This window comes from Lipotes vexillifer, unplaced genomic scaffold (genome assembly GCF_000442215.2).
Source record: "Lipotes vexillifer unplaced genomic scaffold, Lipotes_vexillifer_v1.1 scaffold2136, whole genome shotgun sequence".
NCBI classification, from domain to species: Eukaryota; Metazoa; Chordata; class Mammalia; order Artiodactyla; family Lipotidae; genus Lipotes; species Lipotes vexillifer.
In genome coordinates this window covers 157,685-171,021 of record NW_006792995.1, presented here as the reverse complement: position 1 = coordinate 171,021, position 13,337 = coordinate 157,685, and the positions used below count along the sequence as shown (strand labels likewise).

The following is a 13,337-nucleotide window of genomic DNA, read 5'->3' as shown; positions in this document are numbered from 1 at the left end:
CGATAGCACTAATTCATTTGATTCTCACAATACCCTATAAAGTAGGTACCTTTATAAACCCATTTTACAGATGAGGAAACAGAGGCTCAAAGAGGTTAAATAACTTCTCAGGGGTGCACAGCTATGAGCAGCAGAGGGAGGACTTGACCCCGGCAGTCTGGCTCCAAAATCCATGCACTTAACTGTGCTCCTTGAGGGGCATGTTTTACTTTTCTCAGCACTGGCAAACCCTGAGAACACTCTGGTCTTTCTCACGCTTTCTCAGAAGTAAACCAGCCTTCTCCTTAATCAAACCAAAGCTGCATGCTCCCAGATTGGCCATGGAGGGAAGATCCTCCTGTGGGATGCTGGCTGGGCCTGAAGCCCTGACTTTTCTTGGCTAAGATGGTGTTTCTGAATCTTGGATTGCTTGTAAGTGACCTTCGTGAGTGTAGCTGTATCCAAACACCACCCGTACCATTATTTACTTAATCTTCAATGGACTCCTTTTGTTTTTTAAAATACATATATCTAAAAAGGAAACATTATGCCACTGCCATAAACGGAAAATCAGTATCACCTGCCATAAACAGAAGGTCATTGTGAAAGTTAACCTGATGAAAAGGAAACAGCGTAATTAATTTATAGCTGAATTCTGGTCCTGCTTTCTACTCTTATAAATAACGAGTGAGAGCATTGTTAGGGGCTCATATCAAGTGGAGCCTTTCTTCTGAAAGCAATTAGAATTAAAATAGAATTTAAAAGAGTCACTCCCATGACCAATGTTATTTAAGGCACTGCCCCTGTCCCACTGGAAATCATCTCATGCACAGTGGGAGGTGTTGCACACTTGGGGAGACACTCCTCTAAGATATCTGTGATGGTGAATTTTATGTGGCAACTGGGCTAGGCTACGGTGCCCAGTTGGCTGGTCAAACACTAGACTAGATATTGCTGTGAAGCTATTTTTTACATGGGATCAACATTTAAATCAGTAGATTTTCAGTAAAGCAGATTACCCTCCATAATGTGGGTGGGCCTCATCCAGTCAGTTGAAGGAAGGCCTTAGGAGAAAAGATAGAGGACCTTGAAGAGGAAGGAATTCTGCCTTCAGACTCATGACTGAAACATCAGCTCCTACTGGAGTTTAAAGCCCCCATTCCCAATCCTTCATTGCCCAGCTGAAACCAAGCCTGCAGAGCCCACCAGTTCTCTGCCATCCAGCTGTACTTTTTAACATGACACTTTTTACCTAAAATCCAAACCCAAGAAAGTGAGGCTCAGTGAGAGGCAGGAGTTTCTCCTCTGAAGGCCCAGGGCCTGCCTTCTAGGTTCCCATTTCCTATCTGAGGAAAATGGCCACTTCCTCAAAAGAAGACTGACAAGAGGACCATTCACCCTCTCTGTGGGAGTGAGACTATGGAGATGAGGTCTCACCTGAGGGTGGAAATGGCAAATATTCCCCCTTCTCTTCCATGCCCATGGCAGACATGCTTAGTCAATCACAGAGCCCTTATCCACTAAGTGTAGATGCAGCCTTAAAAATCCTCTTGAGGCAAGATTCCAAGTGACCACTATTTCTGATAGGAGTTGTCAGAGGAAAGGAAACTTCTATGTTGCCAGAGTCCTAAGGCCTCATCAAGACGACCTAACCAGAGTACAATCCACTAAGCTTAATATCTGAACAGTGATGCAGGAGTTAAACAGATAGCAGTGGGGCAGGGTGGGGGGAAGGTTTGCTTCCCTACCCCCCTCTGCCTCTTATCAAGCCTAACCTAGAGTCTGACCCTCCTTCTCTCCATTTGCCACAGCAGGAAAATATATGCAGGAACCTCAAAAAAGAATCAGAGAAGGAAATTCTCTTTTAGTGGCAGGTGGGCAGGGAAGATCCCCAGGGGACCTGCAGATGGAAAATGTGGAGAAACATGGCTCTACATGAACAACAGTCCCAGCTGCCATTCATTGAGCGCCTACCCTATACCAGGCACTGTGAAAAAGCACCTCACGTGCATTGTTTCTAATCCTCACACGGCTCTATAGGGTATGTTTATATTATTTTAGCTTTAGAGCAGTGATCTGTAACCAGGGTGGTTTTGCCTCCCAGGGGATGTTTGGCAATATCTGGAGATATTTCTGGTGCCACGTCTGGGGGGCTGTTACTGCATCTAATGGGTAGAGGGAAGAAATATTCTTAAACATCCTACAATGCATAGATCAGTCCCCACAAGAAAGAATTTAGCCCAAATGTCAATAATGCCCAGGTTGAGAAATCCTGTTTTACAGATAAGGAAACTGAGGCTCAAGGTCACAAGGTAGAGATAAGATTCCAACCCAGGTCGTCTGACTCTAATGTCTGTGCTCATCGCCCTACAATGACCTGAGTCCTTCTTTCAGAGACATCCTGCTGCATCTGTGGCCAGCTCCAAGTCTATGATGGGGTCATTTGTCATTATGTAGCCAAGGTGTTAATGTATGCTCCTTTCCCTTGATTCAGTAAGTCCATTTCTGGGACTCTGTCCCAATGTTAGAATCCAAAATGCAGCAAAATCTTCATGCACAAGGATTTTCACCCAAACCTTATTTACAGGGTCCAAAATTTGACAAAGAAACAAATGTTTGAAAATCAGAGCGTGGTTAAATAAACTCTGGTATGTGATAAAACTTATGCAGTTACCAAAAATGTTTACATAGAGTGGCAATAAATGATGAAAAGCTTTGTGTTAAAACGGAAAGTGGGGAAAAAAGTGAAATTCAAAACTGCATACAGTGTGATCAGGATTATGTTTTTAAAAAATATGCTCTGAGTAAATACCAGGAGAAAAAAAAAAAGCAAAATGTTGACCAAAGATTTCTCTGCCTAGTGGGATTGTGGGTGACATTCCCTTCCAACTTTTCTGTCATTTCTGAATTTTGAATTATGGCATGTGCTATTTGGTATTATCGGAATAATAAGCTTACCGAGGTGGTGTTTAAATTTCTTGTATCTTCCATCTAGGGTCAGGTTGGGGTACACTTAATCTGTCACAATATTGCTTCTGTTTTATGTTTTAGATTTTTGGCCAGGAGGCATGTGGGATTTTAGCTCCCCAGCCAGGGACTGAACCTGCACCCCCTGCATTGGAAGGCAAAGTCTTAACCACTGGACCACCAGGGAAGTCCCCCTCTGTCTTTCTTGAAAGCACTCATAAAAAAGCTCAAAATAAGAAAATCAAAATGGAGTGGAGATGAGAAGAGGATCCATGTTTTGGGGCAGTGCATCACCCCTCAAGTTCCCCAAGACCCTGGGAAGGCTTTGGCCTTGACTGGGCTAACCATCTCCTCAGAGCATCGTTCAGCTCACCCTGCACTTCCAGGTTCCCTGCTTTTGCTTTTGCTCTTGTTGTTCTCTCATCTTAGAGTGCCCCCCCCCCACACCGCTTCATCCTCTCAACTACTGACGACCTTCAAGGCTGTGATCAAATGCCACTTCTTCCCTGGAGCCCTCCAGGATGTCACAGATCAGAATCAACTTCCCATTCCCCTGTGTACACACAACACCTGCTAATAAAGCCTAACATGTTACTTGTTTAATTCAGATGTGTTTTAAGTGCCCACACATCTACTTCCCCTACTAAGCTTCACAGGCAGAGACATGACTCATTCATTGTCCTGTTCTTGGAGGAGCAGTGTAGTGTAGTGTAATGGTTAGGGACAAGCTCTCTGGAGTCAGACTGTCTGAGTCTGAGTCTCCAACCTGCCACTGACTAGCTGCATGATCTTGGGTGAGTTTACTTCTTTGTATACAAGGATGATTATGACCTTTGTGAATTTGTTGTGTGGATTAAATTGATAACATGTATAAAGTACCCAGCATTGGTTTCTTCATTTGAAAAATGGAGATAATAATAGTGCCTAACTCATAATATGAAATGAAGCAATCACAAATCACTTAAAGCACCTGGAATAGGGTCTGGCACATCCTAAGTGTATATAATAAGTATTCAGCACTATTTCTTTTACTTTGTATCATCCCATCATCATCATCACCATCTTCATCATCACCATCTTTTCCATCATCATGACCACCATCATCATCACTTTCATTATCATCTTCATCATCATCGCCATCATTTCTATCTTCATCATTTTCACTATCATCATCACCACATCATTATCATCATCATCATTGTTATCAGCCGAGTCTCTGGATCAGAGGCCAAAAGGATGTCTCTGATGAGGGCTGGCCATAGGAGATGGAATTGGCACGGGGATTCTGTAATCACAAGCTCCATTTCAAATCCCACTCTATGTATGTGCTATCTGCTGCTTCACCTGTCAGCTTCATGAACCCCAAACAACAAATCCACTTGTCACTAGCTGCACTGAGTTTGGGTGTCTGGAGTTTGGTTCTAGGAACCTACTTGAGAACCCGCTTACAACTAGGTTTTCCAAATGTCAGCCATTTGAGAATCAGCATCATGAATTCTCATACCTGTGTGCCGCAGGTACAGTTTATTTACTTAATATTTTTCTTTAAATTGGCTAATTCTTTCACACAATAAATTCATTTTAAAAGGAAACTTCATATCGGTGCCATGAAAGGAAAACCAATATTTTTCTAGTACCCGTGAAAAATTCATAGCAATTAAAAATAGAAAGTGTTTTGCGTATCACCTACAATCATCTCCCATGCAACCCTTTGGGAAATGCTGCTCTAACCTGCCAGACTCAAGCTATCAGTGTTGCTCCCTCTAAGCCGTCTTCCTGCACGCCAACGTGATCCCCCTGAGACAAAGGGCTGCACATTCCAACATGGGCTCCTTCTGCCAAAACCTATGCTGTGACAGCACCTTCAATTCCTTTCCTGCTCTTCATCCTCGGTCAAAGACCACTTACTATAGTACGTTTTCAAAACCTCACACGACCCTGGGGTAGGAGGTATGATCACCCTCTTTTCACAGATCCCTGGGGATCCGAGTGATCACGTCACTTGCCCTAGGTCACACAGCAAAGGTAAAGAAGCCAAGGCACTCCCTAGCATCATAAACTGCGGTTTAACTTGCCTCACTGAAACTCCTCCCCTTGCGAAAAAGAAAGACCATGTAGAGCCCGGTACAAAGTAGTGAGGGGAGATTTGCTTTAAAGGAGGAAAGGTGGAGCGACAGGGACGGACAAGGGAAGACTGAACTCTGGGGCCAGCAGGAAACTTACCATTCATGCATTCATGCATCAAATATTTATTGCATCCTACTATGTGCCAGACATTATTTTAGGCACTGGGGATACAGTCAATGATGTTAAAAAAAAGTCTGAGCTCTTATGGGGTTTACAGTCTTGGTGAGGTGGACAGAAAATAAACAAATATATAGTATGTCAGGTGGTGCTGAGTGCTATGAAGAAAATTAAAGCAGGAAGTGTGTATAGAAAGTAGTGATGCAGGGAGGGTTAAGTGCGTGCGGCTGTCATAGGAGGGCCTCTCTGAGGAGGTGACATTTAAGCAGAGGCCTGAATGAAATGAGGGAGGAGCTTTGTAAAAATCAAGGGAAAAGCTTTCTAGGCAGAGGGAGGAGCAAGTGCAAAGGCCCTCTTGTGGAGTGGAACATTCAAGAAATACCAAGAGGCCAGTGGCCACTTGACCACCTGAAAAGGTCACGGTGCATTTTAGGGGCTGGAGGCAGGAGCACCTTCTGAAAAGGTCCCATTTGCGTTTGAGAGACCCCCTTGTCCAAGCAATAAGGGCTGTTTTTCTTTCTGGTGACACCAAGCGGAGACAACCCAGAAACCTTTTTATGCACAGTTGTAAATTAATGGCCCCATTTTGATGAACTCATTGAGTGGGAACAACAAATTCACAGTTTAGTGTGAAAAGAAAACAGAAAGAGGCGTTTTTCGATGAAGCCCTCATTTTTTTCCCCTTTAAACAGCAGAAAGCAATTACTCTGATTAATGACTGTCCAATGCAGTTTTAATTGGGAGCTCGGGGACAAGGCAGGGAATGTCGGGCAGAAGGGCTGCAACAAGATCTTGGAGGACACAAATGTGGGACTGATGGGACCAAATGCAGAGTCGAGCTGGTACAGAGGAATGGATAAAGAAGATGTGGTACATATATACAGTGGTATATATTACTCATAAAAAAGAACAAAATAATGCCATCTGCAGCAACATGGATGGACCTAGAGATTGTCATATTAAGTGAAGTAAGTCAGATGGAGAAAGACAGATATCATATGAAGTTGCTTATATGTGGAATCTAAAAAAAAGGGTACAAATGAACTTATTTACCAAACAGAAGTAGAGTCACAGATGTAGAAAACAAACTTATCGTTACCAGGGGATAAGGAGGGGAGGGATAAATTGGGAGACTGGGACTGACATACACACACTACTGTATATGAAATAGATAACTAATAAGAACTTGTTATATAGAACAAGGAACTCTACTCAATATTCTGTAATGGCCTATGTGGGGAAAGAACCTAAAAAAAAAAAAGGGTGGATATATGTATATGTATAACTGATTCACTTTTCTGTACAAATGAAACTAACACAACATGGTAAATCAACTATACCCTGATAAAAATTAAAAAAAAAAAAAAAAAAAAAAGCGTGTCCGGAGCCTGTGCTCCGCAACAGGAGAGGCCACGGCAGTGAGAGGCCAACCCTGAAAAAAAAAAAAAAAAAAAAAAAAAAAAAGAAAACCAATAAAATAAAATAAAGTAGCCTTAACTTCTGTTCTCTCTCAAAAAAAAAAAGTGAGAATAGCCAGAGCCTCTGCTTTCCTTGTGGCCTCAATGGAGGAGACGGGACAGACCAGCTTCCCCCACACCTACTCCTGACCTGGTTCAGGTAAGAAGACCTGGTCTGCCCACCAGACTCTAAGCATTGCCTTGCGAATTTCCTCGGGCTCACAGTTAAAAATCACCAGGCTTGTGTCAGTTTGTGGACCTTTGTGGTCTCCTGATTTAGCTTCTCATTCAAATAATCTGACATACAGAGATTCAGCTCTAGTTCTCTGAGTTCAAAATCCAGTTTAATATTTGACAAGAGTTTCATTAAGAACTCTGTAGCATTTTCTTCAGCTTTTGTTTCACAGACTAGTTCACTGTGGGTCATTCATGTATTCATTTGACATTCAACAGATATTTCCTAAGCTACAGGCGATGTGTTAGTTGCTTAGAATGCAAAGCTGAACTGGATGCAGAAAAGTAGAAAAAGAAAAACGGTTTGAAATGTGACTCTGCCACTTCCTAGCTGTGTGGCTCTGGGCAAAACATTTATCCTTCCAGGTCTTAGTTTTCTTATCTATGAAATGAGAATAAAAATACCTTTGATATATTTAAAGCACTTGGCATGCAGTAGGTGGTCCGGAAGTAGTGGATATATTTTCACCCCAAGCCATAACAGGCAGGACAAAGAAAGTGCTCTGGACATCACCACTGATGAAGACAGTTCTGGATTCTAATAAGATGCCCTGAGGATAGAAGCAGGGGGAATACAGGCAGAAGTCTCAGCAGGCAGGGGGGTCCTGCTATCTAGGTGCTGGTGAAATACTAGGTAACCTTTGTGAATTCTCACGTCTCCAGTTTAGTTTTGAGGAGAGCATCCCCAATACATCCTACAGAGCAAACTGCGATCCTCAGACTTGGAAGGAACACAGATCTGACAAACATGATGATCTTACAGAGGCAGACTCTCATTCCACCTGTATCATATAGAAACACCTGGGCTTCCCCCAGAGACAGGGAGTCATGCCTAGTGTTGAAAGCTCTGCCTTGAGAACTGGACTCAATTTCAGCCATCAGCTCACAGGTGTGGTTGATCTTAGACAAGTTGTTTGTCCCCTTCCTGCCTCCGTGCCCGCATCTATGTGGATAATAATGGTTACACTGGAAATAGCTCATGTAGATTTTTCATAGATCACCAGGTCAACAGCATCAGAGGCTGCTATTATTATTGTTGGCTATGAGGAAGGCCATAGTCAGGGGCTCTGCCCTCAACAGCCTGGTTCAAGAAGAGCAGGGACGGCTGGGAACGAACTCTTTCTGTCTTGCCTTTGCTGGAACAACAGTGGTTTCTGGAATCCACACTAGCAGAGTAACCTTTGAATATGAAGAACAGCTCTCTATGTACACAGAGAGAGCAAGGCTGTATTGATTCAGACCACAGAGCAAGCCAGTCTAAATTATAGTCAGATCAGAAAAGAAGGCAATTTTATTATCTTCGGTCGCCCGTGTGGCTGATCAACGTGCTACTGCGCACACGTTCTACAGGGCTGACTTAATGAACATAGGGAACCTATTCGTAATTAGCAGCAACAATTCATATGCTAAAGTCAACATTCAACTAAAATGACAGCATTTAATTTACAGAGCAAACTGTCCTTAGAAACAATTTACGTGGCAAGCCACTCCTGCATGCTGCCTGCCTAGGTGAAGGGCAGATTTGTTTAGCAAATCCTTTCCTCCAAGAGAAGAACCGGATTTGAGCAGGGCCCCAGCCCAGGTGCTAGGAGGGGCCCTTAAAATATCGCCGGACAAACTTTTGAGACCCCAGCGAAGAATGCGTGGGGACCTCTTCCCAGGTTGCGCCCACACAGACATGAACCAACCCTGTAGCCAGATTCGGCCTTTCCAAGGTCACGGGCATGTCTTGGAAATTTGCAGAGTCCCAAACAGTATGGCGTTTCTTCTTTGAGATGTTTCCCCAGGGGAGCTGCTTGGACCATCTACATCTGAATCCCTGGGGAGCTGTTAAAATGCAGACCTTTCCTTATCTCATTCCAATTGTTGCGGATATCTCAAAATATCCTTCACACACATAACTACCTCAAAATAATGGGTCATCAGAGCTGCTGCTAGATCTTGTTTTATAATGTTCTAATAAAAAAGGCATAGAATTACTGTATCACAGTTGAGGTAAAAAAATATTGATAACTGTATTTTAATATAATTAGCTTCCTTTATAAACTTATGCACTTTATTTTTTGCATTTAAAAATATTATACTGAGGCAGGGTCCATAGGCTTCATCAGATTGCCAAAGGGGTCCATGGCAAAAGTTTAAGAACAATCGTACAACTGACCAGTGGCTGGAAGACCCTGTAATTGGAGGCATCTTATGACTTCAGGGGTTTGATGGGAATGCAAGCACAATTTCCAAATTCAGGTGCCAGGAAAGTAACTCTAGTGACCATAAGGTCCCCCTGTGGCTTGAATCGGCTACTGCTTCCCTTTTCAGAGGTGCATGTCGTATACTCAAGGGTGGATGCTTGTCCCGGGTGTACAGGGAATTTTGGGAAAGAGGCACAAGTTGCTTTATGGGTCCTGAATTCTTTCATAGTTCAGAATTTTCTAGACTATCACACCAACTCAAAATTTAACATACTCTAGCATTTCTGAGATCAATGCTCCAGTTCCATCCGGAACTAACACACGGCTATGTCATTTGACAATCAATTGGATCATAAGTAAATACAGTTTTATTTTCCTCTGGTTGGCCAGACTCAGAAAGCACAGCCCCGAATTAGGGGATATACAAGCACAGCAATCATTGCTCAAACTTGGGACACCCCAGCCTCCTTCTCTCCACCTTTCTGCCCCTTTCTCTCTCTCTCTCTCTCCCTCTCTCCCCACCCCTCTGTCTCGCTGTCTCTCTCTCCCACTGTCTCGCTGTCTCTCTCTCTCTCTCTCTCTCCCTCTGTCTCACTGTCTCTCTCTCTCTCCCACTGTCTCACTGTCTCTCTCTCTCTCTCTCTCCCCCTGTCTCGCTGTCTCTCTGTCTCTGTCTCTTTCCTTCTTCATATTTCCTGAGGGCCTACTATGTGTCAAGCAGCATTCTTGGTGTTGAGGTTACAACAACAAACAAAACAAATATGTGTACTCTCCATGAAAAAATATTCTAGTAGTGGGAAACAGACAATTTAAAAAAATTAATGAGTAAACTATAGAGTGTGATTAGGGGAAGGAGGGAGGGGAATGATCTCTAATGGTTTTCAGGTTTCTTGTTGGGGTGATGAAAATGTTCTAAAATTGACTGTGGTCATGTTTGTATAGCTTGGTTAATATACTAAAAGCCACTGAATGATGATACACTTTAAGTAGGTGAACTTGATATGAATTCTATCTCAGTGGAGCTGTTATTGAAAAACAAACCAAAAAATAGAGTATGTCATAGGGTAACAGCTGGGAAGAAAGGTAAAGCAGTGAGGAGGGATTAGGGTTCTCAGGGTGCTATAATTTTAAATAGGGTGGTTAGGGAAAACTTCATTAAGGGGTAACATTTGGGTGAGACTTGAAGATAACTAGGGAGCAAGCTATGTGGATATCTGGAGGATGAGAGTGGTGAAGGAACAGTATGTTCAAAGGCCCTAAGGTGTGCCTGCTATGTCCAAGGAACAACAGGGGCCAGTGTGGCTGAGTTAAGTGGGCCTTGGGAGAGAGTGGAAGAAGATGTCTGAGGAATACAGGTGGGCGAGCCTGGACGTAATTCTGAGGACTGTGGCTTTTCCTATGGATCAGATGGGGAGCCCGTGGAGGATTCTGAATAGAGGATAGATGTGATCCCACTGTAGAAATTAATAGCATTTGCAGGATTTACTGTGTGCCAGGCACCGTGGTGAACCCCTTTATGGGCATTAGCTTGCTAAATCGCCACAACTATTGAGTATTATCTTTTTCTCTATTTTATAGAAAAGGAAACTGAGGCTCAGAAAAGGGTAGGAACTTGACCTACATCAGAGGCCGAGCCAGGAACTTTACCAGTCTGCCTGATTCCAGAGCTGCTGCCTTCACCACGGCCATCAGCACAGGTGTGTGTACACAGCAGGTGCTCAATAAAAGGAATCCCCTAGCTCGTTACAGAGCACTGCCCTAAGGGCAGCTGGTCGCTTGGGAACAGAGAGGGTAAGAGAACCAGCGTCCACTTACTCAGTTCCGCGATGCTGCCCACGCGGGTGGCCAGCAAGGATTGCTCGATGGTCCTCAGCTCGGACTGGCTGAACATGGGCAGCTCTCCCGGTTTGCTGGTCCGCTGCGGGTCTCGGTGAAGGTTCAGGCTGTCTGGCAGGCAGAGTACCCCTATGGTTGGTGGGGAGAGAGAGTGAAAGGAAAATAGATTGTTATTGTTCAGTTAACCAAAGGAGGGGTGCCAAACCTTGCACAGCCTCAAACTGCACCAGGGCTGGTACCACAAAGCCAACATGGGAACCAAGGCTCTGAATCCTCTTAGAAATGATGTCTAGCTCTTTTAAAAGGTCTTTTGCTGATTTTAACAAACACGGTGGCATCCGTCTGTATGCACACATTTCCAAAGGACACGAAAGAAAGTCACCTCCTCAGACCTGGCAGGGATTCCTTCCACGCAGAGAACCCAGCGGCCACTGTCCCACTCTCTGTCCCAGAGGCAGTTGCCTCCCAGAGCGCCCTGGAGAAAGTCTCTGCTGGGATTCTTCTGAGAGCTTGCTTTACTTGCCCAGCAAATTTAACTCTGGGTGGCTGGGCTGTTATCTGTTAGACAAGGCCCTGGCTTTCTCTGTAGAGCTATATGTCAGGAGGTGAAAAGTCCCCATGGACTCTTGTAACTTGTATGGTGAATACCCATGGGAAATCCCTGGAATCCAATTATTTTCATCCCGTCCTTCCCATTCCATGAACATTTAGTGAGAACTTACTTTGTTGATCATTCAGAAATAATCACTGTTCCCATATCCTCCCCAGCCTCCGCAGGCAGAGTGCGCTTTCTTGCTCCTTGACTTTGGGCTTGACGAACTTTGGCCAAAGGTATATTAAGAGACATGATGGAACCAAAGGCCTGAAAAGCACCTGTGTGGCTGAACTTGCTCTTTTGTGTTTTTGCCATTGTTATGAGAAAAACACACCCTGGTTAGCCTGCTGGTCTAAGAAAGGTGAGAGACAGACAGAGCCAATGCAGTAACAATCTGCAGCTTAGAGCTGCCCCACAAAAGCAAATGCTAATTTAATATGTCACTGGGGTTATTTGCTACTCAGCATTATCATGGTGATAACTAACAGATACACCTACAAAGTGTCAATCACTGAGGAGACAATGAACAAGGCAGGCATTGTGCTAAGTTAGGGGCTGAGGATACAGTGATGGACAGAATACGCATACTCCCTGTTCTCAATGGGCTCACAGTCTAAGTGAAGGAGATGGACTATTACACACATAACCACAAAGCCAAATGACACATGCTCTATGGTAAGAGAAGATGAGGAATAAAGGGATATCTTAGCAGGGACCTGAACAAAAGTAGTTGTCAATTAGTAGGAAGCACTTATTGAATGCCTACAGTATTCCCAATCCTGCTGGGAGATGGAAAAGAAGCAGAAGACGTATTCAAGTATAAACTCACTGGAGAAACAAGACTGCCAGTGACAAAACAACTGGGGTACAATAAAGTAGTATCAATATACAGGTGATGAATTATTTAAGCCAACTGTCAGGGTGAGGGGACAGAGAGAACACAAAGGTCAAAGTTCAAGTCCACAAAGCACAGAGCTGATCTCCCCGTGCTATGTGGCTGCTTCCCACTAGCTATCTATTTTACGTTTGGTAGTGCTTTGTGACTGCCTGTAGGGGTGGGATAGGGAGGGTGGGAGGGAGGGAGACGCAAGAGGGAAGAGATATGGGAACATATGTATATGTATAACTGATTTACTTTGTTATAAAGCAGAAACTAACACACCATTGTAAAGCAATTATACCCCAATAAAGGTGTTAAAAAAAAAAAGTGGTGCTGGGAAAACTAGATAGGTATATGTAAAAGTATGAACAAAAAAAGTAAAGCAATTATATTCCAATAAAGATGTTTAAAAAAAAAAATTCAAGTCCACTTCTCACCCTGCTCGAAACACAAAAGCTCAGCAAACAAAGCCTCCTCTGGGACCAAGTGAGAGAGTAGCACTGACATGTATACACTACCAAATGTAAAATAGATAGCTAGTGGGAAGCAGCTGCATAGCACAGGGAGATCAGCTCCGTGCTTTGTGTCCACCTAGAGGGGTGGGATAGGGAGGGTGGGAGGGAGACGTAAGAGGGAGGGGACATGGGGATATATGTGTACGTATAGCTGATTCACTTTGTTATACAGCAGAAACTAACACAACATCGGAAAGCAATTATACTCCAATAAAGATGGTAAAAAAAAACAACAACAACCAAAGTCTTCTCCTTTGAAGATGGGCAGGCGTGAGGTGGCACCCAACACACACCTCCTCTGGCCCCTGCTGCCTAATTAGTGGCTCCAGCCACACTGAACCAGTCACTTGTTCTCAATGTTTCACCTTCGCACCTAACAGGCTTACACGGTGGAGAAGGCAACCATAGTAGATTTTTTTTTTAATGAATAATGAATAAATG

The 13,337-nt window shown here is 43.7% G+C and overlaps 1 protein-coding gene across 1 annotated transcript in view; it reads right to left on the bottom strand.

Moving 5' to 3' along the window:
- The window catches only part of ABTB3 (ankyrin repeat and BTB domain containing 3), a 122,192-nt gene extending 111,157 nt beyond the window's left edge, over positions 1-11,035 (bottom strand). Inside the window, exon 1 of the mRNA XM_007466189.1 lies at positions 10,886-11,035. Coding sequence (XP_007466251.1) covers positions 10,886-10,961 — 76 coding nt within the window. The 5' untranslated portion in view covers positions 10,962-11,035. The remainder of the gene's footprint in view (positions 1-10,885) is intronic.
- Between the last annotated feature and the right edge of the window lie 2,302 nt (positions 11,036-13,337).